This window comes from Dendrobates tinctorius, unplaced genomic scaffold, assembly GCF_039654945.1.
Source record: "Dendrobates tinctorius isolate UK_male_01 unplaced genomic scaffold, ASM3965494v1 ptg000203l, whole genome shotgun sequence".
Taxonomy (NCBI): Eukaryota; Metazoa; Chordata; class Amphibia; order Anura; family Dendrobatidae; genus Dendrobates; species Dendrobates tinctorius.
The window spans coordinates 23,781,347-23,796,546 of NW_027361870.1; the positions used below are offsets into that span (position 1 = coordinate 23,781,347).

The 15,200-nt window shown below is 45.0% G+C and overlaps 1 protein-coding gene across 1 annotated transcript in view; it reads left to right on the forward strand.

Moving 5' to 3' along the window:
• The window catches only part of GPCPD1 (glycerophosphocholine phosphodiesterase 1), a 116,051-nt gene that overhangs the window by 20,247 nt on the left and 80,604 nt on the right, over positions 1 to 15,200 (forward strand). Inside the window, exon 3 of the mRNA XM_073553885.1 lies at positions 9,276 to 9,366. Within this exon, the coding sequence (XP_073409986.1) occupies positions 9,276 to 9,366 (91 nt within the window). The remainder of the gene's footprint in view (positions 1 to 9,275; positions 9,367 to 15,200) is intronic.

The following is a 15,200-nucleotide window of genomic DNA, read 5'->3' on the forward strand; positions in this document are numbered from 1 at the left end:
GATCGGAAAACGGAGAGCCTGCTCAGGAAATCCTTGGATGCCTCCACAACCCTGCTTAAGGCCAATATAGCCTCTACATTTGTAGCCAGGTCCCTATTTCGCTGGCTGCGTACGCTGGAAGACCATCTCACTTAGGGGACCTCCAGGGAAGAAATCCTTGACTCTCTTCCCCTATTACAAAAAGCAACAGGGTTCCTAGCTGATGCTTCTGTGGAATCCATACGAGTAGCAGCAAAGTCTGCGGTCCTCTCCAACTCAGCCAGAAGAACACTGTGGCAGAAATCTTGGGGAGGAGACTTTACGTCAAAAACAAAACTGTGCGACTCCCTTCCAGGGAAATTATGTATTTGGCCCAGTTCTGGATGACATCCTGGAGAAAGCAACGGATAAGAAGTCGCTTCCAGAACAAAAGAAACCTAGGAAATGATTTTTTTCGTCCCCAAGACCAGCCCTCCCAGAGAGATTTCAAAGGGAAGGGCAAAACGGGCTGGTAGAGATATCCGAAAGGAGGTAAGGGCAGAAATATTCTGGCCCTCCCGAACAACAACAACAAAACCCTACGGACAAACAAAGACAGTATTCCGGTCGGGGGGCTGACTTCCGAATTTCATAGATCAATGGCAGTACATAACCTCAAACCAATGGGTTCTTCGCACCATTCACGACGGACTGAGATTGGAATTCGAGAGTTCTCCCCCTCAATGCCTGAGAATAACCTCCCTACAGGCGCACCTCCAAAGATCCTTGCTGTCAGACATAGAAACACTTCTGCAAGCAAGAGCGATCTCCCCAGTTCCACAACAGGAGATAGGCAGAGGCCACTACTCTCGCCTCTTCGTAATTGTGAAACCCTCAGGGAAGCACAGGGTTATAATAAACTTAAAGCCCTTGAACCAAGTGGTGAAGTACAGACGATTCAAGATGGAGTCGGTCAAATCATCAATCCCCCTCATAGGACAAAATTGGGTGATGGCCACTATAGACCTGAGGGACGCTTACTATCACGTCCCGATTCATCCAGACCACAGGAGATTCCTCAGGTTTGCTGGGTCCCAGGTCAACCACTACCAGTTCAATGTCCTGCCGTTTGGGGTGTCATTAGCCCCTCGAGTTTTTACCAAGGTGTTGGCAGAGGCAATGATCTTCATTCGCCAGCAGGTCATCTGCATTGTCCCATACCTAGATGACCTTCTAATAATAGCTCCATCCATATCTCGCCTGAACCAGAACGTAGAGAAATCTCGAAGTTTTACAGTCCTTGGACTGGACTCCCAACCTGGTGAAATCAGACCTTCATCCCTCTGCAAGGAAAAAGTTCTTGGGGATACTCCTGGACTCAGAAAAGCGAACATCTTTTCTACCCAGGGAACAACAGCTCGACCTTGTTCAGAGAGTCTCCAAGTTCAGAAACCAGAGGGCACCAACCCTGAAAGACTCAATGTCCATCCTAGGTTCGTTTACAGCGTGCATCCAAGCTGTCTCCTGGGCTCAAGCCCATACTCTGATCCTTCAGTCCTATGTACTCCGATGCTCGAAGTGTTGGAATACACTGACCAAGAGAACCACTCTTCCAGGTCCTGTGAATGCGTCCCTCCTCTGGTGGCTGAACTACCAGAATCTCCAGCGGGGTGTCAGCTGGGATCAGCTCCCCCTGAAAATCGTCACCACAGACGCCAGTCAGAGAGGCTGGGGTGCTATAGTGGAAAAATCACACTTCCAGGGGATATGGCCCCCAGACGTCAGAGCCAGCTCCTCAAATGTGAGAGAACTGAAATCTGTAGAAGAAGCGTTGAAATCAGCATCAACCCTTGTCCAAAACCATCATGTACGTATCTGCTCAGACAATATGACTACAGTGTCCTACATCAGTCACCAAGGAGGCACGAAATTCTTCAACCTAAAATCGGTGGCTGCAAGAATTTTTTTCTTGGGCAGAGAAACATCTGCTGTCCATATCAGCAGTACATCTAAGGGCATTGGACAATGCGGAGGCGGACTTCCTCAGCAGGAATGATGTTCATCCCGGGGAATGGAGCCTAGACCAAACAGTTTTTTTTGTCTCTGCTGTCAAGGTGGGGAAATCCTGATGTGGACCTTTTTGCCAGCGGTCAAAACGCGAAGGTGGAAACGTTTTTTTTCCCTCAGTCCCACCGACGGAGCGTGGGAAGTAGATGCCGTCTCCCATCTGTGGCAGTTCGATCTGGCTTACGCCTTCCCTCCGATTCCCATGATAGCGAGAACACTGCAGAAGATACGGGCAGAGCAAGTCACAACAATCCTAGTAGCTCCCTTGTGGCCAGGGAGAAGTTGGTACGGAGCCCTATGAAACATGGCTCAGGAAGGTCCAATACTTCTGCCCCAGAGGGCCAATCTCCTTCACCAGGGCCCTCTACTGCACCCAGACCCGCACAAAATGAACCTTGCGGCCTGGCTACTGAAGACGGAATTCTAAAGGCCTATCCGAAAAAGTAATCCAAACGCTACAGAAGAGTAGGAAACCAGTGACTAACGCCATTTACGTCAAGGTTTGGAAGAAGTTCTCATCTTGGTGTTCCCCAAATGCTCCAGATCCCTTCCATCCTAATATCACACAGATCTTAGAGTTTCTTCAAGACTGCCTAGATCTGGGGCTCACACCTAGTACTTTAAAGGTTCAGGTGTCAGCCCTTAGTTCATTCTACGACCAAGATCTGGCAAACCATCGATGGATCAAGCGATTCATAACCTCAGCATCTAGGATCCGTCCCAGACTCCGTAGTCAGGTCCCCCCCTGGGACTTGAACCTAGCTCTCAGGGACTTGACCAGGGAGCCGTTTGAACCACTGTCTTCCACGACTCTGGAAAACTTAACGCTAAAAACTGTGTTCCTGGTAGCAATTACTACCGCAAGGCGCATAGAATTGTAGGCCCTTTCAATACAGGAGCCATACGTAACCATCACGGAGGATAGCATCATCCTGAGGTTAGATCCCTCCTTTATGCCTAAGGTAGTCTCGAACTTTCATAGGTTCCAGGACATTGTATTGCCTTCCTTCTGTCCAAACCCCTCCAACACGAAGAAGTGTTTTACACCCTCAACATCCGTAGAATAGTCCTCTTCTACCTCCAGCAGACGAAGAGTTGGAGGATTGACCAGAATTTATTCATTCAAATTTCCGTTCGGAATAAAGGCAAGAAGGCGGAAAAAAATACAATCGCGAATTGGATCAAGCAAGCTATCAGCCTTGACTACTCGTCACAGAACGTTCCCCCTCCTACATCTTTAAAAGTCCACTCTGCTCGTTCAGTATCAACATTGTGGGCAGAAAGAGGGAACGCATCTTCTGAGCAGATATGCAGAGCTGCCACCTGGTCGTCTGTCCATACAGTTGCCAGACATTGTAGACTAAATTTCAACAGGGATTTAACGTTTGGCAGACGTGTTCTGCAGGCTGTTGTCCCTCCCTAAAAAATTAGTTGTTGGTATTCCTCCGATATGGCTGTTGTGGGAGGTGACTAGAGAAAATAGAATTAGTCTTACTAGTAATTCGGTTTCTAGGAACCTTCCACGACAGCACTAATTTCCCTCCCTACTGATAACTCTACTGGATGCTTCCTGCACTTTGGTGGTAACTATGCATACTATTGTGTACAGAAAAAACACTGGAGGTAGTAGGAAGGGGAGGGTTATTTAACCTCTTGTGCATTTCCTTTCCCCCATTAGGGCGGGGAGACATCCTCCGATATGGCTGTCGTGGAAGGTTCTTAGAAACCGAATTACCGGTAACACTAATTCTATTTTTTGTGCACATATGGGGTATCTGTGTACTCAGGACAAATTGCGCAACAACTTTTGGGGTCCAATTTCTTCTGTTAACCTTGGTAAAATAAAAAAAAATTGGACCTGAAGTAAATTTTTTTGTGAAAAAAGTTACCGTATAAGCCGACTCCCCCCCCCCCCCCCCCCCCCCCCCCCTAATTTTGCCACAAAAAACTGGAAAAATTATTGACTCTAGTATAAGCCTAGGGTGGAAAATGCAGCCGCTACTGGTAAATTTCAAAAATAAAAATACCAATAAAAGCAAAATTGAGACATCAGTAGGATAAATGTTTTTGAATATCCTTATTGAATAAGCACAGTCATGATGCCAGAACTATTTACATGTCTTCAGTCTGATTGTTGCAGCAGGGCGTGGTTTTATCAGTTCTTGGTAAACAAATTTATCTGTGTAAGAACACTAGTGACCCCTCCACGATAAGGGAATGGATTAATTGGCATGTTGCCTACTACAATTTCTGTTTGTTTTTTTTTGTGTGCATTTTTTACTTCGTCTCGTTCAGTATATTTCTAATTTAGAGTACTTTTCAGTTTTTGTGTTTTATTATAGAAGTTGTTTTTCAGATAAATAAGCTGGAGGCGAGCCATATGTCGCTTGCGCTCCTGTGACTCAGCTTTCTGTATACCATAATGTGCCACCTCCAATAACTTTCAGAAACTAGGATCACGATTGGTATTTAAGCAATAAAAGCAGCAAAGATATCCCTATCAAAAACAATGACACAACAAGTAAAATCAGACACCCTCAAAATAGAGCATAAATAAGACAAACGAGGAGCTGATTGTGGGTCAAGAGCAGGGCTGTGGAGTCGGTAAGCCAAACCTGCGACTCCGACTCCCACACATATTGCTTATATTTAAGTGAAAAATGTATTGTAGTACAATGTGAACCTCAGACATTTAATCATTTTTATGATCCAATAATCAAGATATTTAGATAGAACAGAATATATATTGGTGTACTACCCGGTTTTCATTCTTTTTGGTACAGATACGATATGGATAGACAGATATGGATAGAGCAGATTTCTAATCTGCTTTTGCTATTGAAAACATTATCTATGAGCTCAAAAACCTTTCAGGTGATGCAGTTTTTTAAAAAGATGATCAGCTTTTGCAGCTGAAAAACGTATCCTCAAAAAACACAGGAAAAACACTGTGTGTGAATGTAGCCTTAGATCAGGAATAGAACAGCCATTTATAGGACATTTCATAACTTTCCCAAACTCCTATGAAAAAAATATTCAGCACATCCTGCATTGAATTACTGTACCCAATTTATTATATATTTTCGGAGTCGGTCCATTTTATACCGACTCCAACTCCGACTCCACCAAAATGAGCACCGACTCCACGACTCCGACTCCACAGCCCTGGTCAAGAGGCTGCCAGTAACACTAACAATAGTAATTCAAATTAGACATTCACATCCTGATGGATAGATCAGTACCACTGACGATCTTGTGAAAAAATGTCTAAACAAATAGGGGTGCATATAGAGAAACTAGAACAATCTCGCCAATCTGGTAAAGGATTCAATTTCCAGGTTGAAAAATGAACCCTCCTATAAACCAATGGAAAGGAATCCATGACGGTAATTCTTATGCCATTCCTAAACAGGACTGCCTCACAACGCGTTTCTTCCAGAATGGAGTCTTCAGGGCATATGGCAGTCAAGAGATGGAGTGCTCAACCATCTCTGGTATTCTCCACGAGCCTCTCATTCCTTTTTTTTTTTTTTTTTTTTTTAAAGCTACTATCAGGGAGAATTACCCTGCAGTATATAACCTGTTCAGTGATTTCAGGTTTTTACCCTCACTCATGCCTTTTTAGTTTGTGATTGTTCAGGTTGGAACTAAGATTGCCACCAGCATCTATATATATATTCTTTTTCCCTTAAGCACTTCTTCTGAGGTCTTACAATTGACTATTACTAATTGCTATTTTCTCGCTATTATCCAGCTACATAGAGAGCACTTATAAGAGGTTTTTTTTTTTTTTCTATAACCACCCAATTTAGATTTCCCTCTTCTTTGAGTGTTCCAAGCGCACACTAATATTAGTTATAAATTACAATAGGCCACGAAAAAACAATCTCAAAATCACTGGGGTTTGTTGAAGCGTTCAAGAGTTATCACCACTTTAAAGTGACATTGGTCAGAATTTAAAAAATTGGCACTGTCACTAAGGGGTTAAAGTAGCCTAAAATACAAATGAAATGTTATCTTTTTTTACTTTAGGCTGTTTTAGAGCTCATTTCATCTTCAACTTGCTTAAGGCTATGTGCACAGTTGCGGATTCTGCTGCAGATTTTTCGGCGCAGAATCCGCAGGTAAATCCACAGGTCAAATGACCTGCGGTTTATCTGCGGATTAGCCTGCGGTTTCACACCTGTCATGGAGCAAGTGCCAAACCGCTGCGGAATCCTCACAAAGAATTGACATACTGCGTATTTAAAGCCTCAGCAAATCCGCGCGGAAAATTCCGCAATGTGGGCGCTGCGTTTTTTTATTTACATAGACTAAAAGGGTACTGTACAACGCAGCAGAAACTGCTGCGGACCCGCCGGGCCAAATCCGCTGCTGATCCGCAGAAGAATCCACAACGTGCGCACACACCCTAACTATTCACAATAACAGTAATTTTGACCGGTGGTGCCCAAACCTATACATGCCAGTGTTTATTTGTGTGTGTGATCTCATAATATCTGACCCCTCAATATCCTTTGTCTTACATCTGACCTGTCATCCTCTGCCCCCCTACATCATACTCCATCCTCCTCCCTCATACTCTCTTATATCTCTTCCCCACCATCCGCTACAATCATCTGTCAGTTTCCTCCAGGCTCCTCTGTACAGCAGCAGTGGCGGCAGCATTACAGTCCCCTTCGAGTCAAATATTTAGATTTCATATCTGCTGAAACACATTTACTCTTAGTTTCCATTTGGCATGTTATATTGGTATAGTGCAAGTGAGGTGACTCCACTCCTCTGTTCTCGAGTTACGTCCTAACCTGGCTGTCACAGTCATTGCTGTGTGGGAGTATGTACATACTTTGGCATTGCCAAGAAAACAGAGTGTGTCTGAAGGACGCCCTGATAAATGACATGGGTAACGTGCCAGACCTTTCCTTCAAGCTGATTGGCGCAGTCCGTCTCTTCTCTTTCTTATCTTGTGACTTTAGAATTACTTAATTACAGTGTGACTTAGTCTGGAGTAGGATCGGTTCATGCCCGGGATTTCCTTGCCAAAAAGTTGAGTTCATGCATCCCCAAAGAAGGCACACACACTGTGCTGGGCATCTCTTGGCTCTGATAAAGGTTATCTGTCAGTAGGGTCAGCCCTCTTAAGGCGTCTGTGTGGCCATGTAGGTCACAGGCACAGGAAGCCGGATACGGTGATATCTGCTGTCTTATTCCAGAGGAATCTTTATTTTTCTTAATATGTAAATGAGCTGTTAAGATCTGTGGTCTGGGCATGGATCTCCCAGAGAATCAGACTCCAGAGCTTATTATAAAAGGAATGGGGCGTTACCAGTGTGAGACATGTAATGACTGACAGTTTGCTCTCCTAATCTACATAGAATTAGCAAGTCTGGAGAGCAAAAAAAAAAAAGGTGCAAATAGGATCTTAACTGGTAAATACATGGGGTGCATCGGGGAGAGGTACGCTCACCTTGTTTTGTTGCAGCTAAGCAACATGTGAAAAGCTCGGATCAGCTGCTGCAGGACACTGGGCCAAAGACCGAGGATAATGGTGAAACCGGGTGTCTGTGTCCAAATCTGTGCTGCTGATAAAGATGCATGGCAGACGACATTTTTCAAAGCTTTATTTAGAAACAGGTTAATAGTCATTAGATTGTCTATTAACCTGTTTGAAAATAAGGCTTTGAAGAATATTGTCTGCCATCCATCTTTATCAGCAGCACAGATTTGGACACAGACACCCAGTTTCACCATTATCCTGATCTGCATGTCTCACAATGGTAACGTCCCCTTTCAATTAATACAATCTCGGGAGGCAGATTCTCAGGGAGATCTATGTCGTCCCATAGATCTTAGCAGCTCATTTACATACTGCAAAAAACATTTTCTCTGGAATAAGACATTGTATCAAGATTTTATTTAACTATCTATGACCTACATGCCCATATGGATGGCTTAGATGGTTTGATCCTAGTGACAGATTCCCTTTGAGTGCCGTATTGCACATACGGCACATCAATAGGTGAAGAGTGGACGTGCGCGGATAACTTGTTATATGAGCATGCTCGGGTGTTATCCGGGGATCTTGGGCGTGCTCGGATAACTTGTTATATATGAGCATGCTCTGGTATTATCCGGGGATCTTGGGCGTGCTCGGATAACTTGTTCGAGTCCCTGCAACTGCATGTTTTGCGTCTGTAAGACACTTGCTGTGAGGCAACCACAAAACATGTAGCCACAGGGATTCGAACATATTATCCGAGCACGCCCAAGATACTGGGATAGCACGCTATCGTTTGCGATCATTAATATTAATCGATTCCCCATGTAGACATTGTTTATAACATATCTAGTTCTTGTCTCTTCATTCCCACTCCAATCCAGCACAGATACTAAAGCAAAGGTTGCACTCAATTGCACTAAAGCAGATCAGTGTGTGACACATGAAGTGTGAATAGCATAATGGCTTTTGGAAATGAAAAAGCACATGAGATGCTTAGCTGCCTAGTGTGAACACTTACCTCTAAATATAGGCTTTACCAAGTTATTAGCCAGAGGTAGGTGTTCACACTAGTCAGTTAGGTCAGAGACCCATCCGATCTGATCCATGAGATTACCTTGACATTGGTGGATGGGCTCACAATTTTTGGTCAAATTTTGTGCCAAGCATCTCATGTGTTTAATTTCCAAAAATCCATTATGCTATTCACACTTCGTGTATCACACACTGATTTGCTTTAGTACAATTGAGTGCAACCTTAGCTTTATTTACTATGTTAATTGTTTTTGGTATGCACTAGTTCAGACTAGCTCTTTATTTGGTCAGTTTTCCGTTATTATATCCAGCACAGATACTCCCACGCTGCTCCCCTACTGGTCGCTGTTTACAAGCTGCCAGCGGTCACGTACCTTACGACTAGTACCGGCACAACCACATCATTGCCAGAAGAGTTGCCTGACTGTGCACATAAAGAATTGTTTATTTTTTTCATTAAAATAGGATGGTTGCATTTTCAGCCAAAAAGTTTCACTGAAAACAGACATTACTGATAATTACATATTGTGCTGCTTATTACATAATGTTTTAGAATCGTGAATTATTCTCTGACTTGTTGGTTTTTTTTTTCGTAAGTGTGCCAGCCATTAATTGACGTTTCTCTGGAGCTTTGTTCCTCTGTACCATTTTTGAAATTGAACACTGGCACATATGGGCAGGAAACCATAAAAATCAGAACTCCTCTTCTTTTTTTCAGATGAAGTCATTGCACTATGTGGGAGTTGTGATACTTTAGGAGCCTGGAAACCCCAACATGCTGTTATCTTGCAGCCTGATGCTAATGATTGGTAAGTAATGTGGCCGTTTATCCATGTCATCTGGGAATATGTTAAATAGATATGAAATGTCCAATAATTATTCAGCAAAATAATTAGTGTTAATTGTGTTGTATTTTTGACTAGCTTTCATTTCCTCCCCTTTCCATTTTTCCTTTACCCTACAATCGTAGGTTCTGGTTTTTGTATTACTGTTTTGTATTACTTATATAATATCTTTAAAATCATAAAAATACACTTTTGATTAAGATTATGACAAAAAAATATATGTAATTCTACGTTTTTGAGGAAAATGCCCTTAACCCCTTAACGACCAGGGGTATTTTTGTTTTACATTTTCATTTTTCCCTCCCCTTCTTTCCAGAGCCATAACTTTTTATTTTTCCGTTTATATGGCCATGTGAGGGCTTATTTTTTGCGGGACGAGTTGTACTTTTAAATGACATCATTGGTTTTACCATATCGTGTACTCGAAAACGGGAAAAAAATTCCAAGTGCGGTGAAATTGCAAAAAAAGTGCAATCCCACACTTGTTTTTTGCTTGGCTTTTTTGTTAGGTTCACTAGATGCTAAATCTGACCTGCCATTATGATTCTCCAGGTCATTACGAGTTCATAGACACCAAACATGTCTATGTCCTCTTTTTTATCTAAGTGGTGAAAAAAAATTCCAAAGTTTGCTTAAAAAAAAAAAAAAAATTTGCGTAATTTTCCGAGACCCGTAGCATCTCCATTGTTCATGATCTGGGGTCGGATGAGGGCTTGTTTTTTCCATGCCGGACTGACGTTTTTAATGATACCACTTTTGTGTAGATACGTTCTTTTGATCGCCCGTTATTGCATTTTAATGCAATGTCTTGGTGACCAAAAAAACGTAATTCTGGCGTTTTGAATTTTTTTCTCGCTACGGCGTTTAGCGATCGGGTTAATGCTTTTTTTTATTGATAGATCGGGCGATTCTGAACGCGGCGATACCTAATATGTGTATGTGGGATTTTTTTTTTTTACTGTTTTATTTTGATTGGGGCGAAAGGGGGGTGATTTGAACTTTTAGGTTTTTTTTAATTTTTTTTTATTTTTAAACTTTTTTTTTTTTTACTTTTGGCATGCTTCAATAGCCTCCAGAGGAGGCTAGAAGCTTGCGCAACCCGATCGGCTCTGCTACAAATGGGCGATGAGCAGATCGCCCATATGTAGCAGATTTACTGCTGTGATTTCAGTGCCGACCACCGGGTGGCGCTGAAAGCCATATGCCTGGAACAACCATAGAGGTCTCATAGAGACCTCTGGTTGTCCAGGCAACATGACGCCGACCCCAGATCACATGACGGGGGTCGGCGATGAGGTCATTTCCGGCCCGGCGGCCGGAAATGCTATTTAAATGCCCGCTGTCAGCTTTGACAGCGGCATTTAACTAGTTAATAGGCGCGGGCGGACGGCGATTCCGCTCGCGCCTATTGCGGACACATGTCAGCTGTTCATAACAGCTGACATGTCCCGGCTTTGATGCGGGCTCAGTGCCAGAGCCCTCATCAAAGCAGGGGAAATGTCTGATGACGGACTGTGTCCGTCATTGGACATTAAGGGGTTAATTTATTTTAATGTTATTATTCATCAGACCGGTTATGGCAGCTCACCTTTTATGGGTGCATCATTGCAATTTTATTCAAAATCATACTACATGTGCATGGTCCTAAAATATACTGTATATACTCGAGTATAAGCCGACCCGAGTATAAGCAGACCCCCCTAATTTTGCCACAAAAACTGGGAGAACTTATTGACTCGAGTATAAGCCTAGGGTGGGAAATGCTCCATAGATTATTCCCCCATATGGTGTCCCCATAAGAAGCTCCATAGATTGTTCCCCCATATGCTGACCCCATGCTGCTGCTGCTGCATGTAAAAATAAAAAAGACATACTCACCTCTCCGTCGCTGGGTGTCAGGTGCCGGTGTCACTGCTGGCACCTGAGATACTCACGTGTCCTGCGTCCATGGCTGCTCACCGCTATCTGCCACGTCATCAGTCAGTGACGTTCAGACTGCAGGGGGCGCGGCGCGCACTAACCACGTCACCGCACCCTCTGCTGTCTGAAGTCACTGACCGATGACAGACAGCAGCAAGCAGCCATGGACGCAGGACAGGTGAGTATCGCTATACTTACCCGTCCTGACGCTGTGTCTTGAGCCCCCAGCTTCTCCGCGCTCTCTCTTCCTGCCTTCAGCGGTCATGTGGTACCGCTCATTAAAACTCATGAATATGCGCATATTCATGAGTTTTAATGAGCGGCACCATGTGACCGCTGAAGGCAGGAAGAGAGAGCACGGGGAGAAGCTGGGGGCTCAAGACACAGCGTCAGGACGGGTAAGTATGACCTGACACCCCCGCCCCCCCTCCCCCTCTGACCCCCTTTGTATATGACTTGAATATAAGACGAGAGGGGGACTTTCAGCCCAATTTTTTGGGCTGAAAATCTCGGCTTATATTCGAGTATATACGGTACCTTAACTGTAGAAAAAATGACTTTGTGAGCAGCATGCTCATGTTCAGCTTCATAAATTTTTGACTAGCGGCATTAGATCGGTGTATGATTTTGGATGTGTGGTGCATGTCCTTTTTTCTACATTTACCTTTATAGATCATAAAGTATGTTTGAGGAAGGATCTGATCACATATTTACTTTCTAAAGTTAATCTAAAGAGTTGTATACAACAGAGCAAGATAAATTTTGTGGATAGAAAACATGCCCATAACATGGCTAAAATGTTACAACTTCTGAAAAGGGTTACATTTATTTTTTTTTTACATAAATTGTCACGATCCATTTTTGGATCTGTGGCAGATTCGGGCTCTCATATTAAAACTTTTTTCCTTTCTGGCCATCGGGGGTTAATATTAGTTTTTTTTTTTACCCCGGTGGCCGCTGGTGTTACTCCATCATTAGTTGGTCTTCTGGTGAATTTTTCCCCCCAGTGGTCGTTACTGCATTGTGATTAATTATCTATGCAGGCGGAAACCACTCCCACCTTCCTATATAAGCTCACCAGGTGCACCAACTAACTGTTGGTGATATTCGTCTTTGGAAACCAACCAAGCTGGAGTTCAGGAGCTGACAGAGTTCTGTGGATCTTCAGTTGTCTGCTGTTTTCAAGTAGCTAACTCTGCTATCCTGGAGCATTGCCGCAGAGCAAGCTAAGTCTTGTCTAAGTTCAGTTTATTTAACCCCGAGGTGTCTGTATTACCCTTTCCCTGGTTTTTGGTGCTGTTTACTTTATTGCCTGTCTCACCCCCTGGGGAGGGGGGTGGGTATTTAGCTCAGGGCTGAACAGGAGATAGGGACAGGTCGGAGACTTGGGACTCACTACCTTTAAGTGTACCCCCTAGTTAAGGAAAGTTCCACGTCTCCTGTTTCCCCGCAACTGCCCCGTGACATTATCACCAACCCTCCCATTTTCTCTTTTCCTGGGGAGCCATGACTCAGACCTTAGCCCAACTGCTTCAGCCTCTCACCGACGAGCCCAGGGTGCTGCGGGGTTAGATGGTGCAGCAGCTGCAGCAGTTGGTGGGGATCTGGGCTTCTGCTCAGGCTCAAACAGAACCTAAGATATCTCTTCCTGACAAGTTTTCTGGAGGGAGAGACAAATTCTTAGTGTTTCAAGAGGCCTGTAAATTATATTTCAGGCTCCCCCCCTGTTCTTCTGGGAGTGAGGATCAGCACGTGGGGATTTTTGTCTCCCTACTCAGGGGGGATCCCCAGGCCTGGGCTTTTTCCCTGCCCACCGATTCGCCATCCTTATGGTCAGTAGACGGGTTTTTTGCGGTTCTGGCGCTGGTATATGGCGATCCAGATGGTTTCTCTCTAGCGGAAACCAGACTCCATAAAATCAAGCAGGGGGCCGGCCGGTTGAGAAGTACTGCTCTGAGTTTAGGAGGTGGGCCACGGATACTCAGTGGAACGACCCTGCCCTTAGGAGTCATTTTGTGCAGGGTCTATCCCCAAGGTTGCAGGATACTCTTGTGCAGTATGCCGCCCCCAGGTCGCTGGATGCCGCCATGTCCCTTGCCATCTGGGTAGATAGACACCTCAGGGAGAGACATACACCATATGTGCCCCCTATAGTCCTTGCTAAGGAGGAGGACACACCGGAACAAGAACCCATGCAGATCGGAGCAGTTGATTTCAAAAAGGGGTTGCTTGCGATTCACCGTGGTGTGGGGGCATGTTTTTTCTGTTGGCAGATGGGCCATATTATAGGAGTCTGCCCAGTGCGCGCCATATCTTCGGTAGAACCTAAGAAACCGCGTCCCCCTGGTCGTGTGGAGGGAGGACCAGGGAGTGTACATTTCCTCCATTTTGCCCTATCAGTGTACTTTATCAGCTGAAGTGGTGGTTGACAGGGTACCTGAGGGCATACCGGTGTTTGTGGACAGTGGAGCTGGAGTCAATTTGGTGGACGCTCACTTTGTACAGACTCATGACCTAAAGTGTCGGATGCTGGCCAAACCCCTAAGCGTCCAGGCCATTGACTCTGTCCTACTGAGCCAGGGGAGGTTGACCCAAGTTGTAGAAAAAATACATCTGCGTATAGGGACCCAGCATGAAGAGTCCCTGTCATGCTATGTCTTGAGGGATATGCCATCACCTATCGTTTTAGGCCTCCCTTGGTTGGAAAAACACAACCCGGTGATAGATTGGTGGTCCAGGAAAATAGTCCGCTGGGGTCACTCTTGTGAGGGCTGCTGCCCAGGGGCTACTGTCTCTGCCGTCATTCTACAACCATCCCCCCTACTCCAGTGGGGGCAGCAGAGGTGCTGCCAGGGAGTAGGGGCCAGTCTCAACCCTCACCATTTGACAACCCTGTTAATCGGAGTCCTCTTAGGAAGAAGGATCGGCGGAGGGTGGTGGTTCCCTCTGAAAATCGTGGGGGTGTGAGTGTGAGGACACAGGGGGAATGCCTCTGTTGTCAGTTCCTTGAAGAGTTCACCGTCTTGTGGCAAATGAGTGTGTGGCAATAAACGTTCAGGTCCGGACCTGTGTGAACGAGTGTGTGTGTGTGACCACTAAAAGCATCCAGTGGATGTGTGCTGCTGGGGTCTGGAGTTCTTAGGCGATCGGGCCGTATCGGGTGTCAGCCATTCTCGGCCCGGGGACTTACCAGCTGAAGTTACCCCCGGTAATACCCATTCACAACTTGTTCCCCAGGTCGGCGCTCTGGAGATTTGTGTTGCCTCCAAATCATACATTACCAATTCCATCTGCCCATATTTGCCATAAACCTGAGAGTCAGGTGGTGGCTGAGGTGAACTCTGGTGGATTTAGGTGTCCTCATGGTAGGTGGTTTTCCGGAGAGGTGCGGTGTTGAGGGTCCAGAGGTCCCTCATTGAAAGGGGGGTACTGTCACGATCCATTTTTGGATCTGTGACAGATCCAGGCTCTCATATTAAAACTTTTTTTTCCTTTCAGGCCATCGGAGGTTAATATTTAGTTTTTGCCCCCCGATGGCTGCTGGTGTTACTGCATCATTAGTTGGTCTTCTGGTGAGTTTCCCCCCCCCCCGGTGGCCGCTGGTGTTACTGCATGTTTAGTTAGCCTGCTAGTGAGTTTTCCCCCCTCGATGGCTGCTGGTGTTACTGCATTGTGATTAATTATCTATGCAGGCGGAAACCACTCCCACCTTCCTATATAAGCTCACCAGGTGCACCAACTAACTGTTGGTGATATTGTTCCTCTTTGGAGACCAACCAAGCTGGAGTTCAAGAGCTGACAGAGTTATGTGGATCTTCAGTTATCTGCTGTTTTCAAGTGGCTAACTCTGCTGTCCTGGAGCATTGCCGCAGAGCAAG